The 21,662-nt window shown below is 42.2% G+C and overlaps 2 protein-coding genes across 2 annotated transcripts in view; one reads left to right on the top strand and one right to left on the bottom strand.

The window, feature by feature from the left end:
* The window catches only part of RPGR (retinitis pigmentosa GTPase regulator), a 283,854-nt gene that overhangs the window by 77,996 nt on the left and 184,196 nt on the right, over positions 1–21,662 (bottom strand). The window lies entirely within an intron of this gene.
* The window catches only part of OTC (ornithine carbamoyltransferase), a 69,314-nt gene continuing 53,093 nt past the window's right edge, over positions 5,442–21,662 (top strand). Inside the window, 3 exon segments of the mRNA NM_001164002.2 lie at positions 5,442–5,559; positions 19,618–19,756; positions 21,175–21,256. Of these exon segments, the coding sequence (NP_001157474.1) occupies positions 5,483–5,559; positions 19,618–19,756; positions 21,175–21,256 (298 nt within the window). The 5' untranslated portion in view covers positions 5,442–5,482.

Genomic DNA, 21,662 nt, shown 5'->3' on the forward strand with positions numbered 1-21,662 from the left:
AAGATTACATACTGTATGATTTCATTTATATTACATTCTGGAAATGGCAACAGTATAAGCGTAGAGGAGTTCCTGTTGTGGCTCAGTAGAAACAAACCCAACTAGTATCCATGAGGATGGGGGTTTGACCCCTGGCCTAGCTCAGTGAGTTAAAGATCTGGTGTTGCCATGAGCCATGGTGTAGGTTGCAGATGCGGCTCGGATCCGGCATTGCTGTGGCTGTGGTGCAGGTTGGCAGCTGCAGCTCTGACTCTCCCCCTTGCGTGGGGACCTCCATATGCCTCGGTGTGGCCCTAAAAAAAAAAAAAAAAGATAGAGAAAGATCAATATGCCAGGAATTAGGGGTGAGAGGAGGGTGTGACTACAAAAGGATTTAGAGGAAAGTTTTTGAGGGAGAAGGAACTGTTTTATACCCTGACTGTGGTGGTGGTTATCCGAATCTATACATGTGTTACAACTCACAGCACCATGCACCAAAAAAAGCTTGTTGATTTTATGTAATATTTACAATTTAAAAATAGCAAAGCATATCAAATACATTCATTTAACCAAAAGGGAAAAAAAAATAAAGGAGACAAAAAGAATACTGTTTCTGTTTGCAGATAAGGAAACTGATTTGCCCGAGGTCATTCAATCAATAAATGGTAAGTGCGGAAGTAGAAACTACACCTTTGAAAGACATCATTCTTGCCCTGTTGTTACAGGAGAAACAAAACTTGAAAAACTTTAGCCAAATTCTGTATTGGTTAGCATGCATTTAGTTGCAAGTAACAAAAACCCCAATCAGAGTGATTTAAACAATAAGGACATTTATTATTTTACATAACGAGGGGTCCAGTGGCAGGGAGAATCATGACGTTGGTTGATTTTACAACTCAACGGTGTGATAAATGACCAAGATTCCTTCCCGTCTTTCATCTGCCAAAGGACAGTTGCATTCGAAGCCTGCTTCTCCTCATAGTCACAGGATGGCTGCTGGTCTCAGACAGGGACATGTGCTTCTTGATTTATATCCGTGGAAAATACATTACCAGCAACAGTCTCACAGAGCTTGTAACTGAAGTGTGTAATGCAAGCAAATTCTGTGGGTTCTTAGGATCTTAAAGACTCCAGACAATCAGCTATAAAAAGAATTTATTTAATTAGTAACACTGAAATAAACAGAGCTTCTCACTGCAGTCACAGCCATATGTCTTCTTTACACAGAGCTCAAATTTGCAATAGTTCTTTGGCGATAGCTATGTCAAGGCTCTTGGACATCGTATCTCACGTTTGGTTTACATCTTAAAGTTTCCCAAGCAGTTAACAGCCCGTTTTTACAAAAACCTTTCCTTGGACAAAGGAGGACTCTGAGGGTCTTAGAGGAGTCATGTGATTTGGCCAAATTCACCATTAGTTAGTGATTCAGCCAGAGATTGCATTCGATCTTCAAACATCCTTCCCATAATTCTTTCCTTTACATAACACTGATTCCCTCTTCAGTGCTGAGATGTCGCTAAGGAAGCACAGTAGCCGTTTCAAAGAAATAGTGCAAGTTCATATATGATGCTTAAAAGATAACATTTTAAAAATATTCCCAATGGTGACATTTGGCTATTTGGAATTTTAGACTCAAATGTGATAGGATAAACTTGAACTTCTCATCAGCTCCCATCTCCCTTCCCTCAACGTCCAACCACTTTTCCCAATCAGTGGCTTCTAATCCCTAAATCTCTCTTGCATCCATCCCGAGTTTTCTATTTCTATAGGCCCCCAATGTGCTCAGACCCTTCATATAACAATAACCTCTGTCTCTTTGCCTCCATTTTCTCCCTACTGTACTTCTTAAACAGTGGTTATAACTGGATTAAGGTTTTCAAAACACAATGCAAATAATGACATATGGCCCCTTGTCTGCCCCAGCTCTAAAACTTTAATAATCATTCTTTGGCTATAGATTAAATTCTTAACTCCATAATCTGGATTTCAGGGCGCCCAACAATCTGGTACCATTCTTCCTTCCCAAATCTTGGGAGAATCCTCCTTTCTGGGTGGGAGTTAGCAGTGGCGGACTGGAGCCAACCAACAGTGGCTTGTAAGAGCCAATCTTTTGCCGCTCTTCCCAACTTTGTGCTCAGTGGTGTCACTTGGGTAGCTTGAAGCTGTCCATCGTGGGAGTATTTATATCACACAAATTGGTCAATACCAAAAAGCCAGAGCTTTTATCTTTTTTTTTTTTTTTTTGAAGAGTTGGTTATTAAATATTTACCATTGCACCTCCAGTTGCAGGGTCACCAGGACCAAATCGGACAGTGAGTGTGCGATGTGCTATAGGGCACAATGCTGTTGACCCTGAAAGCCCAGGTACCAAAGCAGAGATGGGGGACCGGGGCGGTGGGGGGGGGCGGGGAGAATAAGAAGAAAAACATTGAAAAACTGTTGAGAAGTAGACCTGGGCAAAGATTGGGTTCCCATAGAAGCTGACACTGAGAAAGGGATTTGGGTTCAAGTGGTTTATTTGGGAGATAATCCCAGGAAACACAGGTAGGCGAGGGAGGGAAGAGAGACAGGGAAGGGAAGGTGGCTGACAGAGGGTGCAGGGATAGGCAGGTTACTACTGCGGGCAATCAAGCCTTGGTCCCACGGGGGACCTTTGGGGGAGAGAGTAAAACACGCCTCGTGGTTGCCCACACAGGGATGAGGACTCTGAGGGGTTCACCCTCAGCCAGAGAGTTGTGGGCACATGCACTAAGAAGTGGCAGGAATGCGGGGGAAGACTGAATGCCAAGGGCATACATACAGGGCGTGGACATTCATGGTTTTGTGTTTTTCATAGTGGGCTCGGTGATGGCGGGGCTTCATTTAATTAGTCAGCAATGGAGTGGACCCACCCCTTTAGTTGTTGTACGCCACACACCCTATTTGTTCCTTCCTTTGGGTCTCTCACGCCTTTCCTCCTTGCCTGTGATAGCCTTTGTAGCCCCCTCCAGTTTTGACAATTCTCAAATCCCTCCCAGTTCATCAAGGATGAGGGCCATGTCCTCCAGGAACCCCTTCTAATCCCCAACCACCAATGATGGAAGCTGGAGGAGGGATAAGCTGCAGGTCCCATGGGGTCTGAAGCAAGGGAATAGGTTAGGATGCCTGGGGTCAGGGGACAGAGACAGAAGCTCTGCTCCGGAAGCATTCCAGATGGTGAAGTCCATGTGGGAACCATCATTCCTGGTTATCGCTATACCCCTCTGAGCCCACCTGGCACAGAGACCTGGCCTATTGGTGGTGCTGGCAGAGAAAGATGAGTGCGAGGAGGGCTGGGTGAACAAAAGGAACTCGGTGAGGAGCCAAACGAAGCAGTCAGAGTGGAATTAAAGGAGTCACGGGGTGAGGTGGGGGACCGTAAGAGCACCTGCGTGAATTCTGAAGACAAATGTCAAACCTCGTATGGTGTTTTTCCACCTGTGACCCAGAGGTCCGTAGAAATAGCTGGTCGTTGGAACTTCAGCGCCTTTGCCTTTAAGCTCATCCCACTTGTGGTCCAACGTCTCTCTTCCGGTCTCTCTGGGGCTTATGGGAGGGCTCGGTTTTCCTTTGCCTCTTCGGGGGGGACCGAGCTCCTCCTTCCACAGGATCCTGAGTGTTTATGAGTTGCTTTGGCATCTCAGAAGTGCTGCCCACGTCCTCTTCCTCAGCGCGGCAGACGCCTCTCCATTTCTCGCTGCGCATTGTTCAGATGAGCTGTTTGTGTGGGTGGCACACTTGACTGAAGATGTGGGCGTCATCTTAGCACGCAGGTTACCCTCTTCTCTCTTAGTCTCCCCGCAAACATCCAGTTTCCTTCCCTGTTTTGCCTCTGCCACAGTGCTTTAACGTGATCTTTTCAAACAAAGCAGCCATCTCTTCGCCCACGTGGAGCAGTCGCTCTATGCCTTCTCACCTCCGGGCCGCTGCAAACACTTGCCTCTGCTTGGAATAGTCTTTCCAGAATGGAAGCTTTGGCAGAGGTTTGGAAATTTCCGTCTTTTCCTCTCTCTTTTTTTCCGTATTCTTTCTTTCTTTCCTTTTTTCTTTTTATGGCTGCACCTGGGGCATACGGAAATTCTCAGGCTAGGGGTCAACTCGGACCTGCAGCTGCTGGCCTACCTCACAGCCACAGCAATGCCAGATCCGAGCCGCATCTGCAATCCACGCCACGCCCTGCGGCAACGCTGGATCCTTAATCCCCCCTCAAGGCCAGGGACTGAACCCACATCCTCATGGAGGCTATAGCAGGTTCTTAACCCACTGAGCCACAATGGGAACTCCCGCAATTGTTCCCTCTCTTTATCCCGCATCACGCTGTGTGAGTAGAAGGGAATAGTGTCAATAAATTTCTTTGCTAATATTGTGACATCATGACCATCTCTGCCCCTAAAGTGGCCACAGTTGGTTTTTAGGTGACACTTTTTTTTTTTTTTTTTTTGCATTCCACAAATGTCTAGCAATGCTTACTTTGCCCTTTCCCTGCCTCCCGCCCTCCCCAGCTTAAAGGGTTCCTCTTTCTCTGGGGTATGGCGGCGCTTCATCTGGACCTCCCCTGTGGACTTGTATTATGGATGTGTATTTACAAATCTATGATTCTTACTGAACTGTAAACTCTGCCAAAGCGAGATCATCTTCCTTCCCTGCGAGTTCAGCCTTGCCTAGTATCTGACACAGAATAGATTTTGCAAATATACGATTTATAACTGTGCGTTGAAGGAATGAGCGTGAAGATTTGGATGGCCCCTTAGTGATGGGGAGAGGCTGCCGTGGGAGGAACATTTGGTACCTTCCTCCTACTTCTGCAGATTATGGGTTTCTGCTGGAATGAAGAGGCAGCTCCTTATTTATTGAAGACCTACTATGTGCAAGGCACAATGGGAGCTCCAGGACTGAGATCTTTGGACTCCATCTCCATCCCCGCTCCAGCTTCTTGCCACCCCAAAATTAGCTTCCGGAGCACAGCTTTCTCTTTGTTTTTGTGGAGAGGCTGGGACTTAGAGGTAGGAAAGCGACATCACTGGAAAGACTCAGGGAGGTCACGTCCACATCTGGGGTTTTGCACTGCCAATTCACATTTTCTGAATGAGTTATTTCTATGTACCTTCACAGCAGCCAGCACTGCAGTGTCTTGCATATATTATACGCTCAATGAGTACTTGTCAATTGATTTGGTACAAGTATGTGACAGCATAAATATATTATGAAAAATGAGTCTGAGCACCCAAAGAGCCAGGATTCCTTCTCAAAACACAAAACAAAATCCGAAACACAGTGGCGGAGCTTGGCTTAAAGTTCACATGCTCCTGTACCCTGCCCTGCAGTATCACTAAGCAGGGGCGTTAGATAAGGCAGTTGAAGGGCAAGAGTACCTTTGCTCTCTCCGTGCAATTGAAAGCGTTTTAGCTCTCAGGTGGACCCCACTCAGCTTTCAGGTGCTGCGTTTTCAAGAGCCCAGACGCATCCTTTTCACCATCAAAGGAAGATGCTGTTTAATTTGAGGATTCTGTTGAACAAGTCAGCCCTTAGACACAGTCACAATTGCGTGGTGCGAAATTTTCGGTAAGTGACAGCCAGAGACCTGAGTCTGACTTAGGAACCATGGTGCTAAATGAAATTCTATTCTGCAGAGGAGTGCAGCCGCCGAAGGCCTCTCTCTGCAGCGTGGAGGGCCAGGTTCGACCCTTACTGGGGACAGCTGTCTCTAATTCCAGCTGAGCTTGCATTGCTCAGTCCCCTGTAATCAGATTTCATGGGGCGCCGGGGGGGGGCTAACTGCGGCAGGTATGAGACTAAATGCTCTTGACATCTTCCATTTGTGTACATTCTAAAGGAGCAACCGGCTGAAGGAAATGAGAGGAACTCATTTCCACAGGGCCTTCAGCTTGGATTTGGGTTTGCTTGAAAACAACATATCATTCTAGGGCATGGGGATTGATTCGTTGTTTAAAAAAAACAAAACAGACCCCCAAAGAACGACTAGATAAATATTTACAAAGCTGCTGCAAAGGAGTCTTGTAGGTGATGAGGATAATGACATTTTTCAAAGAAAATCCAAATTTGAGATCTGTTTCTGAAATGTTTGATAGCACGTGAAAGGGGGCTGTCTCCAACAGATTCATTATAAAAGCTGCATTCTGCTCACGGCTACTGGGCACGTGTGCAGGGGAAGGCGGTGAGGAGAATGTCTCTGGGGAAGGGGACAGGGGCGATGGGTTAAGCAGGGAAGCAAGGCCAGTGATAGATGTTCACATATGGAGACAGAGCCAAGTCATTCTGGCTTATTATATACAAGTTAACTTGAATTTGATGCCAACGAAAATAGCCTGTTTGTGGCCCATCAGACATACACTGTACATCTGCTTTAATTATTGAAGAAAAGAGCACACTGATCAGAAGTAAAGAATTCCCATGTCAAAAATAAGGATTAAATGCCTTGCTCCCTGGGTCGCCATGCAGGTACTCTTTTGATGATGAAGCTCCTTTCCCAGATGCCAAGGCCATATTGACTTGCTGTGGGCCTTCTTCTTCTTCTTTTTTTTTTTTTTTGAAACATTGAAGAAATGTAAAACCTGACTTGTCTAATGTTCTTAATGTTCTTTGTTCTGACAAGATATAAAACTGTGCTGAAAACCATGTTTCTCTGGAGCAGTTTCTCAGAATAATCTGGGAAGATGGCTTTCAGGCTAGCCCTTAGTTTGGCTCAAATTTAAAAACTCTTTTCTCTTCTTAGTATAGATTGTTTATGGGTTCTTTTCATTGACACCATCAAATTTGAACATTGTTGCCAAAAAGCTTCTAGAGCAGTTGCCTATTAACAACCAGAGTTTTCCCCGTGCCTCCTGACAGCCTAAACCAACTCAAAACGACCTCGCTGACTTGCAAAAGTTAGAAGCGTCTAGTCTGAAGTTTTCTCCCACTGTTAGGAAATGATCCTGTGACTGTGGCCCTGGGCCTCTCTTCTCGGGGCCACCTGACAGCTCTGGACTCTCTGGACGCCACCATCAGCAGCACTCAGAAGCCAGAATGACAGTATAAACGATACTGTAAATTAAGCCCATAGTATTAGACCTAGGTGGGACCTCCGAGCCACAGAATAATGCCTACTCTTGCTTTACATATAAGGTCCATGAGGCCCAGAGAGATTACTGATTAGGGCCAGAGTTAGGTCACATAAGCCAGGAATCTGAAGGAAAACTCAGGTTCTAGAGTCTAAAGAAGTGAGTTCAAGGCCTGGCACCACCGCTCTCTGGCACTATAACCTTGAGCAAGTCACTAAATTATTCTGTGATGTTGCTTCACCTATAACATGGGAGAAAGAGTAATACCTGTTCTGCCTACATCACAGGGCGCTTCAATCATAGAGTTAATAAAAGCTTACTGAGCACCTACTTTGCGCCCTGCCCTAAGCAAAGTGTTGGAAGTAAGTGGTAAATAAGGTAAATGCGTTATTTCATTCCAGACACATGAAGTCACAGTCTAGGGATAATCAGTGAGATAATGTGTATGAAAACTGTAAGACGACAGTTCATTATTTTATCATTCCATCCCACTGAGTTATAGCACAAAATTTTATTCCAGAGTTTTTAACAAGAAGCATCTCTGAGCTGCAGACAGTCAACAGAATGAATAACCAACGCTTGGAGCATAAACTTAAGACTTTGGTTTGAAAATCACAGTGATGATTGATTTTTTTTTTTTTAACCATGATTACAGGTCAAAATGTTGCAAGTAAAACCTCTTCTCAATATTTAGGCATTTTTTGATATTTACTGATCTTCTAATTTCTATATCCACTAGCCAGACTCTGATTCTGAAAATCCTGGCTAGCCATCTCTCACAGCGAAGGGGGCTGGGGCAAAAACATGGGTAAATCAGCCTAAATCCATATCTGCTATCTGAAAATAGGAAAGCCTCGAATCACCCAGGTTATGAGAAACTAAGAGCATCTTTGCTGAAAAATGGCACAGCAGTGAAATGGTATCATTTTCATGTGGCGTGTTTTTCTTTCTATGCTTCAGTCAGCCACACTACCTGCCAGCTAGATGAATGCAGAATCGCTGATCTTCGATAAGACCTACAGCCTTTGACAACCCCTTAACAATAGAAAATCTTCTCATCGTCTCTGCCTGTACAGTACTACTTGATTTTCAGCGTTCCATAGAGAGTCCATTTTTTTCCCTCCCCCTGTCTGTTGTCTTTCTTGGGAAAGGTGGAGGGCCCTTGTTACAAAATACACGACGTGAGTTTAGCATGAGACAGTAATAGGAAATACATGATTAGGGTTTGGCAATGCCACAAAATAGGGACTGTGCAGTTTTGAATTGAGCAGCCACATTGCCATGGATGCGATAAAATAACCACTCAAGTGAGGCTGAAGCCATCTACGCAGGCTCCTGGATCAATCGTTTTTAGTCAATTATTATTATTATTATTATTTTGCAAAATCAATAGGATCAGATCCCAAGACTGCCGAAAACACCCAATCCACAGGCTTTTCATCTCACAAACAAGGCTCTAGAGCCTGGCCGTGTTTGGATAATAGAGAGTGTCCTATGATTTGTTGCCTATGAAGGAAACCACTTATAGCTTTTAAAGAAAGCACTAAAAAAATATCTTTCTTTATCAGAGAAGACCCATTTGTAAGTGCAGTTCAATTTCATCTCACAAATAGAAATTTCTTCAGGGAATATTGAGCTAAGCCACCCAATTCTGTGGAGGTTATGGATTGGAGCCGGAGGTGACTGGTGTTCAGGTATTTCATTCCAGAACTCTCTAAGGGCTTACAGAACTCATTATGTTCCCTTCATCCCACACACATGCCTGTCTATACACGCGTGCACACACAGACGAAGCGATTACGGGTCATCTACACTTGTGCGTAGAGGACAGACAAGAGTCCTCTTGATTATTCACATTTTCCATCATCACTGGAAATGAATGCCCTTTTCAAAACATATTTCTTGACTTCAGAAAACTATTCGAGGCATGAAACCAGGAATGAAATGGGCGCATGATATTTCCCTTGGTCAACAGTAGAAATGAGGTTTTATTTCTAGCTTATGATTTCTAGTAATTTCGTAATTTAGGATAAAAGAAGTAGAGGTGGCCACAGATTTTTGACAGTTTCAGGTTTCCAGCCCTTTAATAATAGGTCTGTACAAGCTAATCCTCATGCCACGCTTCGATTTTCAGATGAGCGGAAAGTTTTCCAATTTTAGCATATTGACGATCTAAGGTATCTTAGGAACCATCCAGTCACCCAGTTATCAATAGCACCACATATTCATACCACACAGGAGCATGGGGCAACCGTGAGAAAGGCTGCAAGTACATTTTTATTCATAAATTATTATTGTTAATAATAGAGAAATTTGGAAATGATTTGTGCTTTGACTTTCCAAATCAACAGGATCATATTCAGAGGCTTTGTAAAAACAGAGTCCCTCTCCCTTGCACACAGTGCAATATGCCTTTCTGAGCTGGAAAGAAAGGGATGACATTAAAGTTAGGCCACTGAGCATTCAGATGGCTCCAGTATGGCCTGTGAGAAATCCTGTATTTAGGAACTCCATGAGTGTGGTGGAAGACAAAGACATGCTCACTGATTTGTAGTTCATTTTCTTACTTTTTCAGATGAGGAATTAAGGCCAAAGATGGAAAACGGTCTTCCCAAGGTCATAGTGGAACTAGGACTCGAATTCGAATATTTAAAACTACCCTTCTTTTCATTCCATTGCTTTGATCATTTCGATCCTTCCAAATTGATCAAGTTGGCCAATCTACCCTTGCATAATATCCTATTTTAAAAAAAGATACAGCCAAAAGATCTCAGTAAAGAAGGAAAAAAACACCAAGAAAATAAGCCTTTTGTGTCAATCTGCAATGTTAAAGAAACACCAAAATCTCAGCCATAAGGCCCACTGGCCTTCTCTTTATGCCTCCAGAAGCTAAAGTCTTTATCTCAAATTCTCCATGGGGATCAAAGTATCATTTAACGTTGAATTTTTTCCTACTCTGGCAAAGTCAGTTTTTGACTGATCACATTTTACTCGAATTAAGCTCTTTTTCTTCCAACAAAATACAATTATAAAAGGGAACCCATCCAGGTCTCCCCCACCAGCCCATACTCCAAACAATTTACTAGAGTTGGAAAATGCAGACTCTAGCAATGAAAGGTTTCATTCTGCCAATTGAGAATACTCTTCCATTTTCTAGTTAGGAAGATATGTGGGTAAAGCTAACACGAGGGTCTACTATTACCTTGGCCTAACTTCTTAGCATTTGGTGATTCGGGGTTGAGAAATCTCTGTAATTATTTTTTCAAGGGATAAAATTAATGTAACAAACGAGTCTTCCCTTTTTCAAAAGCTCTGGCTTTAACCAGACTACAATGACAGCTTTGATGGAAAATCTGTATGTGGTTCCCATTGGGTTTTTTTTTTTATAACAATTTTTATTGTTTCCATTATAGCAGGTTTACATTTTTTTCAATGATTTTTATTTTTTCCACTATAGCTGGTTTACATTTTTTTAATTTTATAATGATTTTCATTTTTTCCATTATAGCTGTCCATCGTTTTCTCCAATATTATATCTTCCCTGTTATGTGTTGGCTGAAGAATGAAACTGGGGTTTAGGCCTGGTTTACCAAGGAGATATACTGGAGTAGAAGGAGACCAAGCATTTTCTGGGAACACTAAAATAGTGATTCTGGCCTTGGTTTGAGTGCTCCTGAACCAGAGTAGGCTGCTTCCAACTGAAGCATGAGGGTCTCTAGGAGACCCTAACAGCCATTTAGTTCAGCAGTTTTACCTGGCCAACTCGAGGGTAGGTTTCTCACCAGAAAGCAAGAAATGCTTGACGCAGACCAGAAAAAAAAAAAAAAAAAAGAAACCTGTAAGGGAGGCATTTTGACACAGCACAACTCTGGAGCTTTTTCTACTTTTCTCTAATTTTTAAGTAGCTTAGAAAAGAAGTGTGGCAGCTCCATTTTGGAGCCAGTGGGAAGTCTATGAGGAGACAGTAAACAGGACGGGAATCTAAACTGGAACCATTGTGTTTGCTTTTCTTCTAGTGGTAAATTTTCCTGGTTAGCTCTTGATACCTATGAAAAACAGCTCTTTTTCCCAAGCCAACATTTCCTGCCCCACCTCCTGGACAGAATTGAGAAAGGTAATGGCTACTCTAATGGTTTTTCCATGGTGTAAACTGGATGACCCCCTTCCGCAGGTGCACTATTCAAAAAAAAATCTTCCAGTTAAATACTCAAACCCTCACAGTCTGGTATGACAGAGGGTCAGAGCTACCTCTTCACTCTTTTTGTCTCAGAACCCTGGGGACTTATTCTCTCCAAAAGGGGTTCATGGAGAGAGGGACCCAAAATGTTGGCAGAGTTCATTCTTACTGTACTTTGGATTTGGCCCTCATAGTGCTATGGGCAAAAACTTATCCCATCAGGTCCTCTCACCAGTTTTGTAGATTTCTGCACTTGACTCGGACTGCTTTCCTTAGGATCCAAGGTTATAATGCTTTTGTTTCACATACATATGTCCAACCATTGTTCCCAGTAATGGAAATACAATTCTGGAGTGGTTGAGCCCTAAGGAACTTCAGCTTTAGCAGCATATTAGGCCACAATCAACTCTCCTCCATGACTCTTAGGCCTGGTGTTCAGCCTGGGTCCCAGCCCATACTTGCTCTTGCCTCAATATTAACTCTGTTTGGGGAGCTCTTGGTATCTTTTTTGTCATCAGACTGTAGGTAGGGCATTGAAACTCCCTCATGGGGAATCTCTGTAAATTTATTCCCAGGAATCTGCTGAATTTCTTATACAAATCGATTTACTTCTTCCTCATTCATTCCTTCATTCACCCATTTACTTAAGAAGTATTTATTGAATGTCTACTATATCCCAGACATTGCAATCAGCACTGGGATATATTAGTGAATAAAACAGGCAAGATCCCTGACATCATGGATCATAAAATCTAATGGGAAGATTCAAAGTAAGTAATAAATAGACACAGAAATAGATATTAAAATTTGTGATAAGTGTTATGGGCAAATTGAAGGCAAAGTGGAGACCGCTTAGCACAATCAGGGAAGGAATCTCACAGGAGGTGTTATTTAAGCTGCCAGCCTAGCCATGAGAAAAAGCCAGGCTTGAGGGCTGAGGGGAGAGTGTTCTGGACAAGGAGAGTTATATGATAAGAGTCGGAGTTCCTGTCATGGCTCAGTGGTTAGTGAACCTGACTAGTATCCATGAGGATGCAGGTTTGATCCCTGGCCTCACTCAGTGGGCTAAGGATCCAGCATTGCCGTGAGCCGTGGTGTAGGTCACAGATGTGGCTTGGATCTGGTGTTGCTGTGACTGTGGTGTAGGCCGTCAGCTACAGCTCGGATTTGACCCCTAGCCTGGGAACCTCCTCATGCCATGGAGGCCCTTAAAAAAAAAGGAAGGGAAAGGAAAGGAAAGGAAAGGAAAGGAAAGGAAAGGAAAGGGAAGGAAAGGGAAGGGAAGGAAAGGAAAGAGTCCTATAATGGGAAAGCATCCAGGGTGTAGGCATGGGCCTTTGCATGGTCCCAATGTGCAGGAATTTCAATTACTACAGTTTAGTTAAATAACACCAGTCTTGCAAGTACACAGTTCAGATTTCAGTTGCATAGAGTCAAAACTTAATGGCCAGCTCTTCAGCCCACAAACCACTATGTAAAGAACAAATGCACATTATGGTCAGTGACCAATCACATCACTTCTTTCAAAGTCTGCTGGCAATTGCTCCCTGTGCAGCTGTGATTCAGTTCACATAGAGACAGCAAAGAGTATAGCTGTTCTGCCTTCTTTTCTCCCAGGGATAAAGCCCATGCAACATTTTATAAAAATGAATAATCAAAAGAGGGAATTGTCTGACAGAGATGAAAGTGCAGCAGAGAAATAAAAAAAGACAACCCTGGCAGTTAAATTTGAACCGAATGCAAATGTATTGATAGAAGAAATAGCCGACTGTGGGATCATTGACCCTGCTACTACTTGAGAGGTTTTAGCTCTGTAGTTAGAGGAACTTAGTGAAGACAAAGTTACCGACATAAATGAGTACAGTGGTTGTGACAAAAAGTATGAAGATGTTACAGAAGAAGTGATGCCAGCAAAACACTTCACATTAAAGGAATTCTCAGAGAGATTTCACAACATTGAGAGTCAAAGGAGAAATGGTGGAAGTTGATCCAAATTAAGGAAGAATTATGACAATGTACCAAAGCACAAAAAAGATGCTTGTTCTGACGATAAGTCGTGTGATAAGAAGACAGCATGCACTTGTCAAACTACTCGACAGTTTTTACAAAGAAATAAAACACTATAATGCCAGCTGCTTCTAATGTTTGAAATGACATTGTACTAAATATACAGTGTACAGTGTATATCAGTTTTTACTATTTTTCATCTCCTTATGCCTTTATAACAGACAATAAGAGAGTTTTTAATGTTTTGATAAAAAAATTTGTCACAGAACAGTTGTGATTTTTCCCATGATTAGTAAGGTTGCTTTGCAAAGTTTCAGATTTAATCGTTATTTACAGTCTCTTACTGAGGTGCACAGCCAGAACTGCCTGTCTTTTTTTTTCTGACTGTACCCATGGCATGTGTATGTTCCTGGGCCAGGGGTCAAAACCTGTGTCACAGCAATGACCTGAGCTGCTGCAGTGATAACACCAGCCCCTTAACCTGCTGTGCCACATGGGAATTCCTGTCTGTATTTTTAAAAAATCGTATCTGCTAACATTTACTGATTTATTGGAGGTGTGATCCCACCCCAACAGGAGTGAGGGCAACATTATCAACTGCTGCCATGTGGAGGCTAGACTCACAAAGAACTATTCTTCTGATCGCTCGTGGGCTAAGGAAAATAATTTGAAATAACATTTCCGTCACTATATAAATTTGAAAATGAAAGGAAGATTCAAGCAGGATATTGGTGTCTTCTATCTTTTTATTTCTCCACTGATAGATTTGAGTTGAAGGACAGACATGATCGCAATAGCAGAACACTAGCCCTAACCCCAAACCTAACCCTACCTCCAAATTAGAAACTTCTTGAAGTTTGTAAGGACACATCGGAGAAAGCCTCAGAGACCTTTGACCTCACCCAAACTGTCTTCTGTTTGGGTAATAGGAGCCAGAAGTTGGAGCTTTACTGAAGTAGCTAAAGATGTTGCTGAGCCTCCTCTTTCACCGTTATTTTCCCATTTCCTTTCATGGAAAGAGGGGAGACAAATTCAGTTTCCTGTCAAATGTTCACTTCCAATTATTTTTCTCCGAGATTCAACACCGCCACCACAATTCTAAAATCTACAATTGAAGCACTTAGTCCTGTGAGTATTTAGAGGGGAGTAGATACAGCAGAGTCTTGCGGGGGCTGAAAGTGGGGAAGGGTAGCGAATTCCTTAAGTGCTCAAGTTTGGAGACTCAGCTTTCGTGGGTCCCCAAATAAGGAGAAATCTGAGCTTGAGCTCTAGGTAATAGAAAAGCGCCTGAAAATTAGCTCATGAGGTTTTTTTTTCACCTATTATTGTTGATGGATGTGAATTCAACAACTATAGTGCTGTTTCCCAAATCCCTTGAATCCTAGGGATTGGGGTTTTCCAGAAAAGTTTCTTTTTCTTACCCTTTTAAAAATAATATCGGAAAAAGTCTTAAGCCATGAATATGAATGTGTTACTGAAATATATAGAGTCAAGAGCGTTTATCTTCTGTAATTTTTACATTGTTTGGACCTTATTCCAGAAGAAAAAATATTCCCAAAGCTGCCCTAAATGTGAATTGGGAAAGATTAAGATTAATCTGCCATACCTCCATTCTCGTCCAGACATGTTAAACCTGTTTACAGATCCCCAGAAGAAGAATTCACTTGACCCAGGAGAATGCATGAATTATCAGACAAAGGATTTACGTCTCAACGATATCAGTGCTCATATATCCCAAGTGTTGCTTAAGATGATCACTAATCGATATTATCAGAACCAAACATAAAACCGTAATATATATGTAAGAACAAATTTCCTGCCGAATCGCCATGTCTCTAAAGTTATCAAATTGTTAACTGCTACTATCCAGGTCTTGGACACAGTGTTATACTAGGGTTCCAATAGAAGGAAGAAAATGAAGATTTGTTCTAGGAAGTTCTTTAGCCAGCATTTTTTTTTTAAATTCAGTTCCTCATTTTCTTTCTTTCTTCCCGCCTTTCCTCTCTTCTTTTTCTTTCTTTCTTTCTTTCTTTCTTTCTTTCTTTCTTTCTTTCTTTCTTTCTTTCTTTCGTTTTCTTTCTTTCGTCTTTTTAGGGCCACAGCTGCAGCATATGGAGGGTCCCAGGCTAGGGGTCGAATCAGAGCTACACCTGCCAGCCTACACCACAGCTCATGGCAATGCCGGATCCTTAACCCACTAAGCGAGGCCAGGGATTGAACCTGTGTCCTCACAGACACCAGTCGGGTTCATTTCCACTGAGCCATGACAGGAACTCCAGCAAGTTTTTTTTTGGTATATTTCTAAATTTATCTTAAAAATATTTGAGTCTTCTTAGTATAGGCTTTAACATTTTATTTTTCTTTATGTTTTGTCATGTGCATAATTTATTAGAATAGTAACACATATTGTATAAGTAAGTGAACACACATTGTGGATCCATGTTCAAAATGTTTTTATTTTTATTTTTTGGCTGCACTCGAGGCGTGTGGAAATTCCTGGGCCAAGGATCCAATCCGTGCCACAGTAGCAGTAACACCTACCCTTAAAATGGGAACTCCTTAAAATGTTTTAACGTTAGGTCTGTAATAAAAAGTTGAGGACCCCTGCTTTAAAGAAGTTTCCATTTGAAGAATATATTAATCACATATATTTAAAAGTCGAAGACATTGTCGATCTTTGAAACAGGAATGTTGACTAAAATTCTGATGCACACATAAGCTGAAAACACTAATTTCTACTGTAATTGAATATGTCATTCGTATCTTATATTCAATCAATCAATCAACCATCAGCCAACTAATCCACAAACCCGCGATCTTTATGGAAGTTCCTTTCCTTACTGGCTAGAATACCTGAAGGGCTTAATCTCTCCAAAGGTCTACAGAAAAATATCTATTCCCCTGTTGAACACTAACTGAACCAATAAACTCTGCCAGAAAGTTGGACAGTTAGTGAAATAGTCATTTGTGTAAGTTTTTTTTTTAATCATGCAATAGAAACAACAAACTGAGTGAATATGTGATTTTCCTACCCATCATCTTGTCATCACTGCAAAAAGACATACATAAATTCCACTAGAGAATTTACTCTTCATGCCGAGTAGCACGAGCTTTTTTCTTAGGCTGGAATTCAAGCATGAGCATTTTGTGACAACTGTTTTACTTCTAGTAAAATTAATGTTTAATAGATGTGGTGAATCCTAATTTGTCTTTGGTTATTCGTAATTTCTAGTGGTATACAATATAATTACTGTTAGATAAAGATCACACGGAGAAGACTGAAAGAATAAATGCTACCTATTTTATACACTGATTATTCCAAGTAATAATTATTGTCATCATAAGGTAACAGAATGTTAAAATGGGACTCTCGGTTTCTGCCCAGACCCAATAAATGCTGACTCTTCCCTCATTCTAGCGTGAGATGGTAGATACTAAAACAGGACTTGCAAAGGAGATACACAAGAATTCGTTCTGCCATTGGTGACTACCTCCAGCTTCTAAAATGGATTGCAGAAGCCAAGAGAAAGTTGTAGATTCGAAGAGGATTTTTTTTTTCTTTTTAGGGCTGCATGTGTGGTGTCTGGAGGTTCCCAGGATAGGGCTGTAATCGGGGCTGCAGCTGCCGGGTCTACACCACAGCCACAGCAATCTGGGATCTGAGCCGTGTCTGCAACCTATACCACACCTCACTGCAACGCTGGATCCTGAACCTACCGAGCAAGGCCAGGGATTGAACCTGCATCCTTGTGGGTACTAGCTGGGTTCATTACTACTGAGCCATAACAGGAACACCCTGAAGAGGATTTTGGAAATGTTACCATTGTATATGATGCGCCCCACAATGACGGAGTACTGTTCCTTCACCTCAAGCCTAGGGACGGTGGCTCTGCGATGGCACATTTTCTGCAGGAGAGCTTAGGGACACATTACAGTGATGTCGGGGCTATACCTGGAAAATCTAAAGTAAGGGGGACTGGCTGTTTTGACCGCAGAACAAGAGTCTATGCAGGGGTGGACCTGACTCTTGTCAGAGCAAAGAACATGCAGGGCTTCCCAGGAACCAGCATGGATGGAGAAAGAGACCTAGCATGGTACTGTGAAAACATTATGGCCAAGAGACCCCCTGAAGCACCTAGATGGGGCGATCTCAGCCAAAGAAACAAAAAAAGTTTGAATGTGTTTCCTCGGATAGCAAGGTAATGTTGTCTGCCATGCTATGAACAATTCCCAGTGATGAGCGAATTCTCCAAGGAACCCGCAGAAGCACCCCACGAGAGCATCTGCCTCAAGTACGCACGGCCAATGCTAGTTTGCTCGAACAGAACCTGCCTTTGCCTGGCCCTTAACTCCTCACCTTCCCCTGGCTTTACTTGCAGGAACTGAAAGCAGGGAAACAGAGGAAACAGCTCGTGGGCCCTCTTCCCCTGAAAGAGGCACAAGCTGGAAGGAAAAGGGTTAACTTGCAGTACATTTCTTAAATTTTTTTTTTTTTTTCTAGAGCCACACCTGCGGCATATGGAGGTTCCCAGGCCAGGGATCGAATCGGAGCTGCAGCTGCCGGCCTACACCACAGCCACAGCAACGTGGCATCCAAGCCGTGTCTGCGACCTACACCACAGCTCACGGCAACGCCGGATCCCCAGCCTAAAGAAATCATCATTGTTATTAAACATTCTTTTACTGAGACTCTTTAAGGGAATAAACAGAGGACTTTTATTTCCTGAAAGTTACTAGAAAAACCACAGGGCCCACTGTGTCTGACCAGCAACAAGCAAAGAACACATTTCCAAGAATACATGTGAAAGGCAGTAGAGGAAAAAGAATGAAGTTGTTTTCTATTGTATGTACACTACAAATTCTATTTGTACCATTTAATGATCGAAATCTATCAATCATTATAATAATGGCCAAAATTCATCAGATACTTGTTATATGTCAGACACTGTATGATTTCCACGCATTAAAAGCACTTCATCCTTACAACAAACCTCTAAGATCATTATACTCATTTTCTTGCTTTCTGTTTTTTTCTTTTTTTTTTTTAATCTTTTTAGGGCCACACCTGTGACATATGGCGTTTCCCAGGCCAGGGGTCTAATGGGAGCTGTAGCCACTGGCCTACGCCACAGTCAGAAATACCAGATCTGAGCTGCATCTGTGACCTAGACCACAGCTCATGGCAATGCTGGATCCTTAACCCACTGAGGGAGGCCAGGGATCAAACCTGTGTCCTCATGGATACTAGTCAGATTTTGTTTCTGCTGAGCCATGACGGGATCTCCTATTATACTCATTTTGTAGGTGAGAAATTTAGGTGCAGAGAGAGCTTAGGTAACTTGCCCAAAGCTGCACAGATGGCAGGTAACAAAGCCACTCATATGGTTATTTCCAGCAGAGGAGAGTTCAACCTCTTTCCTCAAAGTTTTCTTTCAACATTCAAAATACTGGCTACCTAAAATGTAAACCACAGCCACATCGATTCTAAGGCATTAGCACTTTGCAGAGACACACGAGGCTACATGCAATTTGTTATGTTTTAAGAATTAAACAATGAATTACCTGTCGACTAAAAAAATACATGCACAACCTAAAAAGTTGAGAGTTATATTTTATTTGGTGGACAAAACTGAGGACTTTAGCCCGGGAGGCAGCATCTCAAGTAACCCTGAGAAACCTGCTCCGATGAGGAGAAGGGGGAGCTAGGATATATAGGAATTTTACAACAAAGGGCTTTTAGTCGAAACCAAAGATTACTGCTGATAACAGAAAAACTAGATATCTCAAGTTAAGGAATTTAGTGCTTTTCTCTGTACGGGAAGATGCAAAGGTCTGGGGCTCACTGAAATCATTCCTTTGGTATGCACCTGAGCTAGCTGAGGCCACTATCCCGTGGTTTTTTTTTTTTTTTTTTTTTTTTTTTTTTTGCGTGTATGTGTGTGTCTTTTTGCCATTTCTTGGGCTGCCTCCGAGGCATATGGAGGTTCCCAGGCTAGGGGTCCAATCAGGCCTGTAGCTGCCGGCCTATGCCAGAGCCACAGCAACACGGGATCCCAGCCATGTCTGCAACCTACACCACAGCTCACGACCACGCTGGATCCTTAACCCACTGAGCAAGGTCCAGGATCGAACCGGCAACCTCATGGTTCCTAGTCAGATTTGTTAACCACTGAGCCACGATGGGAACTCTGTATCCTGTGTTTTCACATCCTGAGTCTCCTCAAGGGTGCACCAGCTCACCCTTGGAGGTGGCTGCAATTGCTGGTGACTATGACATCTTTTGTTTACTGATATGGAAGGCAATATTTTATTTTCACATGGAACATGGGTTTTTTTCCTTAAATATATCTTTCTCTTTCTCTTTCATTTTTATAGATGTGGACAACCACTACAAAATAAAGTGCAGCTGAAGGGTCGTGACCTCCTCACTCTAAAGAACTTTACAGGAGAAGAAATTAAGTATATCCTATGGCTATCAGCTGATCTGAAATTTAGGATAAAGCAGAAAGGAGAGGTTTGTAGCATTTCTGTATTACCGTCCACTGCTACCAATTAGCCTTTTTAAAGAAAGAAAGAGGGAAAAGAAAATACATTAAAATTCCTAAGCAATAGCTAAGTAATGAATCCACACAGTCAAGGTAATTGATTATGACTGAGTGTAAGAGCATAGCAAAAGCATAAAAATCAGTTATTCAATGACAAGTCATTGCATTTCTTTCATGTGGAATGTTGAAATTCATTATTAACTGAATCAGAACCTAAGGAATCATAGTTCTGGAAAGACTTTATTTTTATACCTTCTTTCTTCTCGAAGTGTGTTTTCTCCCAAGTTAAAAATAAGGATGATACATTTTTTTTTCTAGCAAAAAATTTCAATTCTGGATGAATGTCAGATATATCATCATTAGGATAATTTCAAAAAATTCAGGATGATGTGACAGTGTTAAAAAATTTTAGATTAGCCAAGAAACAATAAGTGGTAACCAAGCAGGAGAAGAGATGGGATATGGTGCTTGGCTGTAAGCATCATTCTGCATTTTGAGAAATTTATGTTTGAAACACGCTTAATTAATGCAGCAGCTTCATTTAGATTGCTTAATTGTGAAAGCATTTTCGTATTCCAAGCTTGTTGGAAAGCATTCGAAAGAGATGGTTTCAGGTGGAGAAAGTTTTTACAAAACCTTGACTTTCTTATCGAGTTCACTAGCTCTCCCAGATCCTGAGAATGAACTGAAAACAGGAGTGACTCCAAGTGCTATGAGTTCCTATAGAAGACCTTGAAATAAGGAGCAAAGGCCCCCCAAGAGCCCCAAACTTTGTTTTTCACGTTTTGTGGCGAGGAAGTTTAGCCAGCAGGAATCTATTTGTTCCAGAACTCACCCTGTCGGGAAGTCCACCTACAGAAGAGGAAGGAGGAAGAGCCCCGCCCACACCCAAAGTCTCCATATTGTTTCCAAATGATAATGAAAATGTAGCTGAAACGGTGGGACTTCATCTTTAGAGGCTTGAATATCCCATGGTGTGAGAGAGTAGCACGTTCCTAGCTGAGAAAACGCTTCCTAACCAAGCACCTTCAAAGAGGTCATTGAACATGGGTCAAGGTTTCCAAGGGTTTTCACAAGAAGATGGTTCCAGTGTGAAACGGTCATAGACTTTGGAATGAATGTTCAGATGGATCTCGGAGCAACGAACACGACTTTCTCATTCCATGTCAATAAACTGTGGGAGGTCCTGTTCCCTTCCCCCATTTGTACAGACCCTGCAAAGAACAATTTAGATTCACTTTGGAAATAACATCAGAATGCTTATTTTGGGAATAGTGTTCATCTACATTTTCTGATTATGTGAAGAATAAGTTTGGAAACATAATCCTTGATGTTGGATATTAAATGTATATTTCATTTTAATTGTATTCTTACCCTTGATTTTCAGTATTTGCCTTTATTGCAAGGGAAGTCCCTCGGCATGATTTTTGAAAAAAGAAGTACTCGAACAAGATTGTCTACAGAAACAGGTGAGTCCGAAGACAAACCTGGACTTGTGTTGGGGAGGGGGCTAGAGGTGAGGATCTGGAGGAGTAGCTCAGTGGGGGGGTTGGTCTGTGTCTTTGGCAACAACAAAGGGAGAACACTGTCACCACGAATAGCAGTGCCAGCCTCTGAATGTTCTTTCCAATTCTCAAAGAAACTGTGAGCAGAAAGATGAGCCTCACCTCTAGGAATTCCATGAGGACTTGAGTAGAAGCCCCAGATAGTCCTTCGTGTTCAGTACCAAATGTCAGTGGGCATAAGTTCTCAGGCCCCAACTCATGTGAGCAAGAGATGTGGATTTTTCTAACACGCAATGAGCTTTTTCTTGTTTGTGCCAATTTTGCTGGATGATGGAAACTTAATCTTTGCAACGTTAGGCAGTCCTTGGTC

Source organism: Sus scrofa, chromosome X (genome assembly GCF_000003025.6).
Source record: "Sus scrofa isolate TJ Tabasco breed Duroc chromosome X, Sscrofa11.1, whole genome shotgun sequence".
In the NCBI taxonomy this organism is placed as follows: Eukaryota; Metazoa; Chordata; class Mammalia; order Artiodactyla; family Suidae; genus Sus; species Sus scrofa.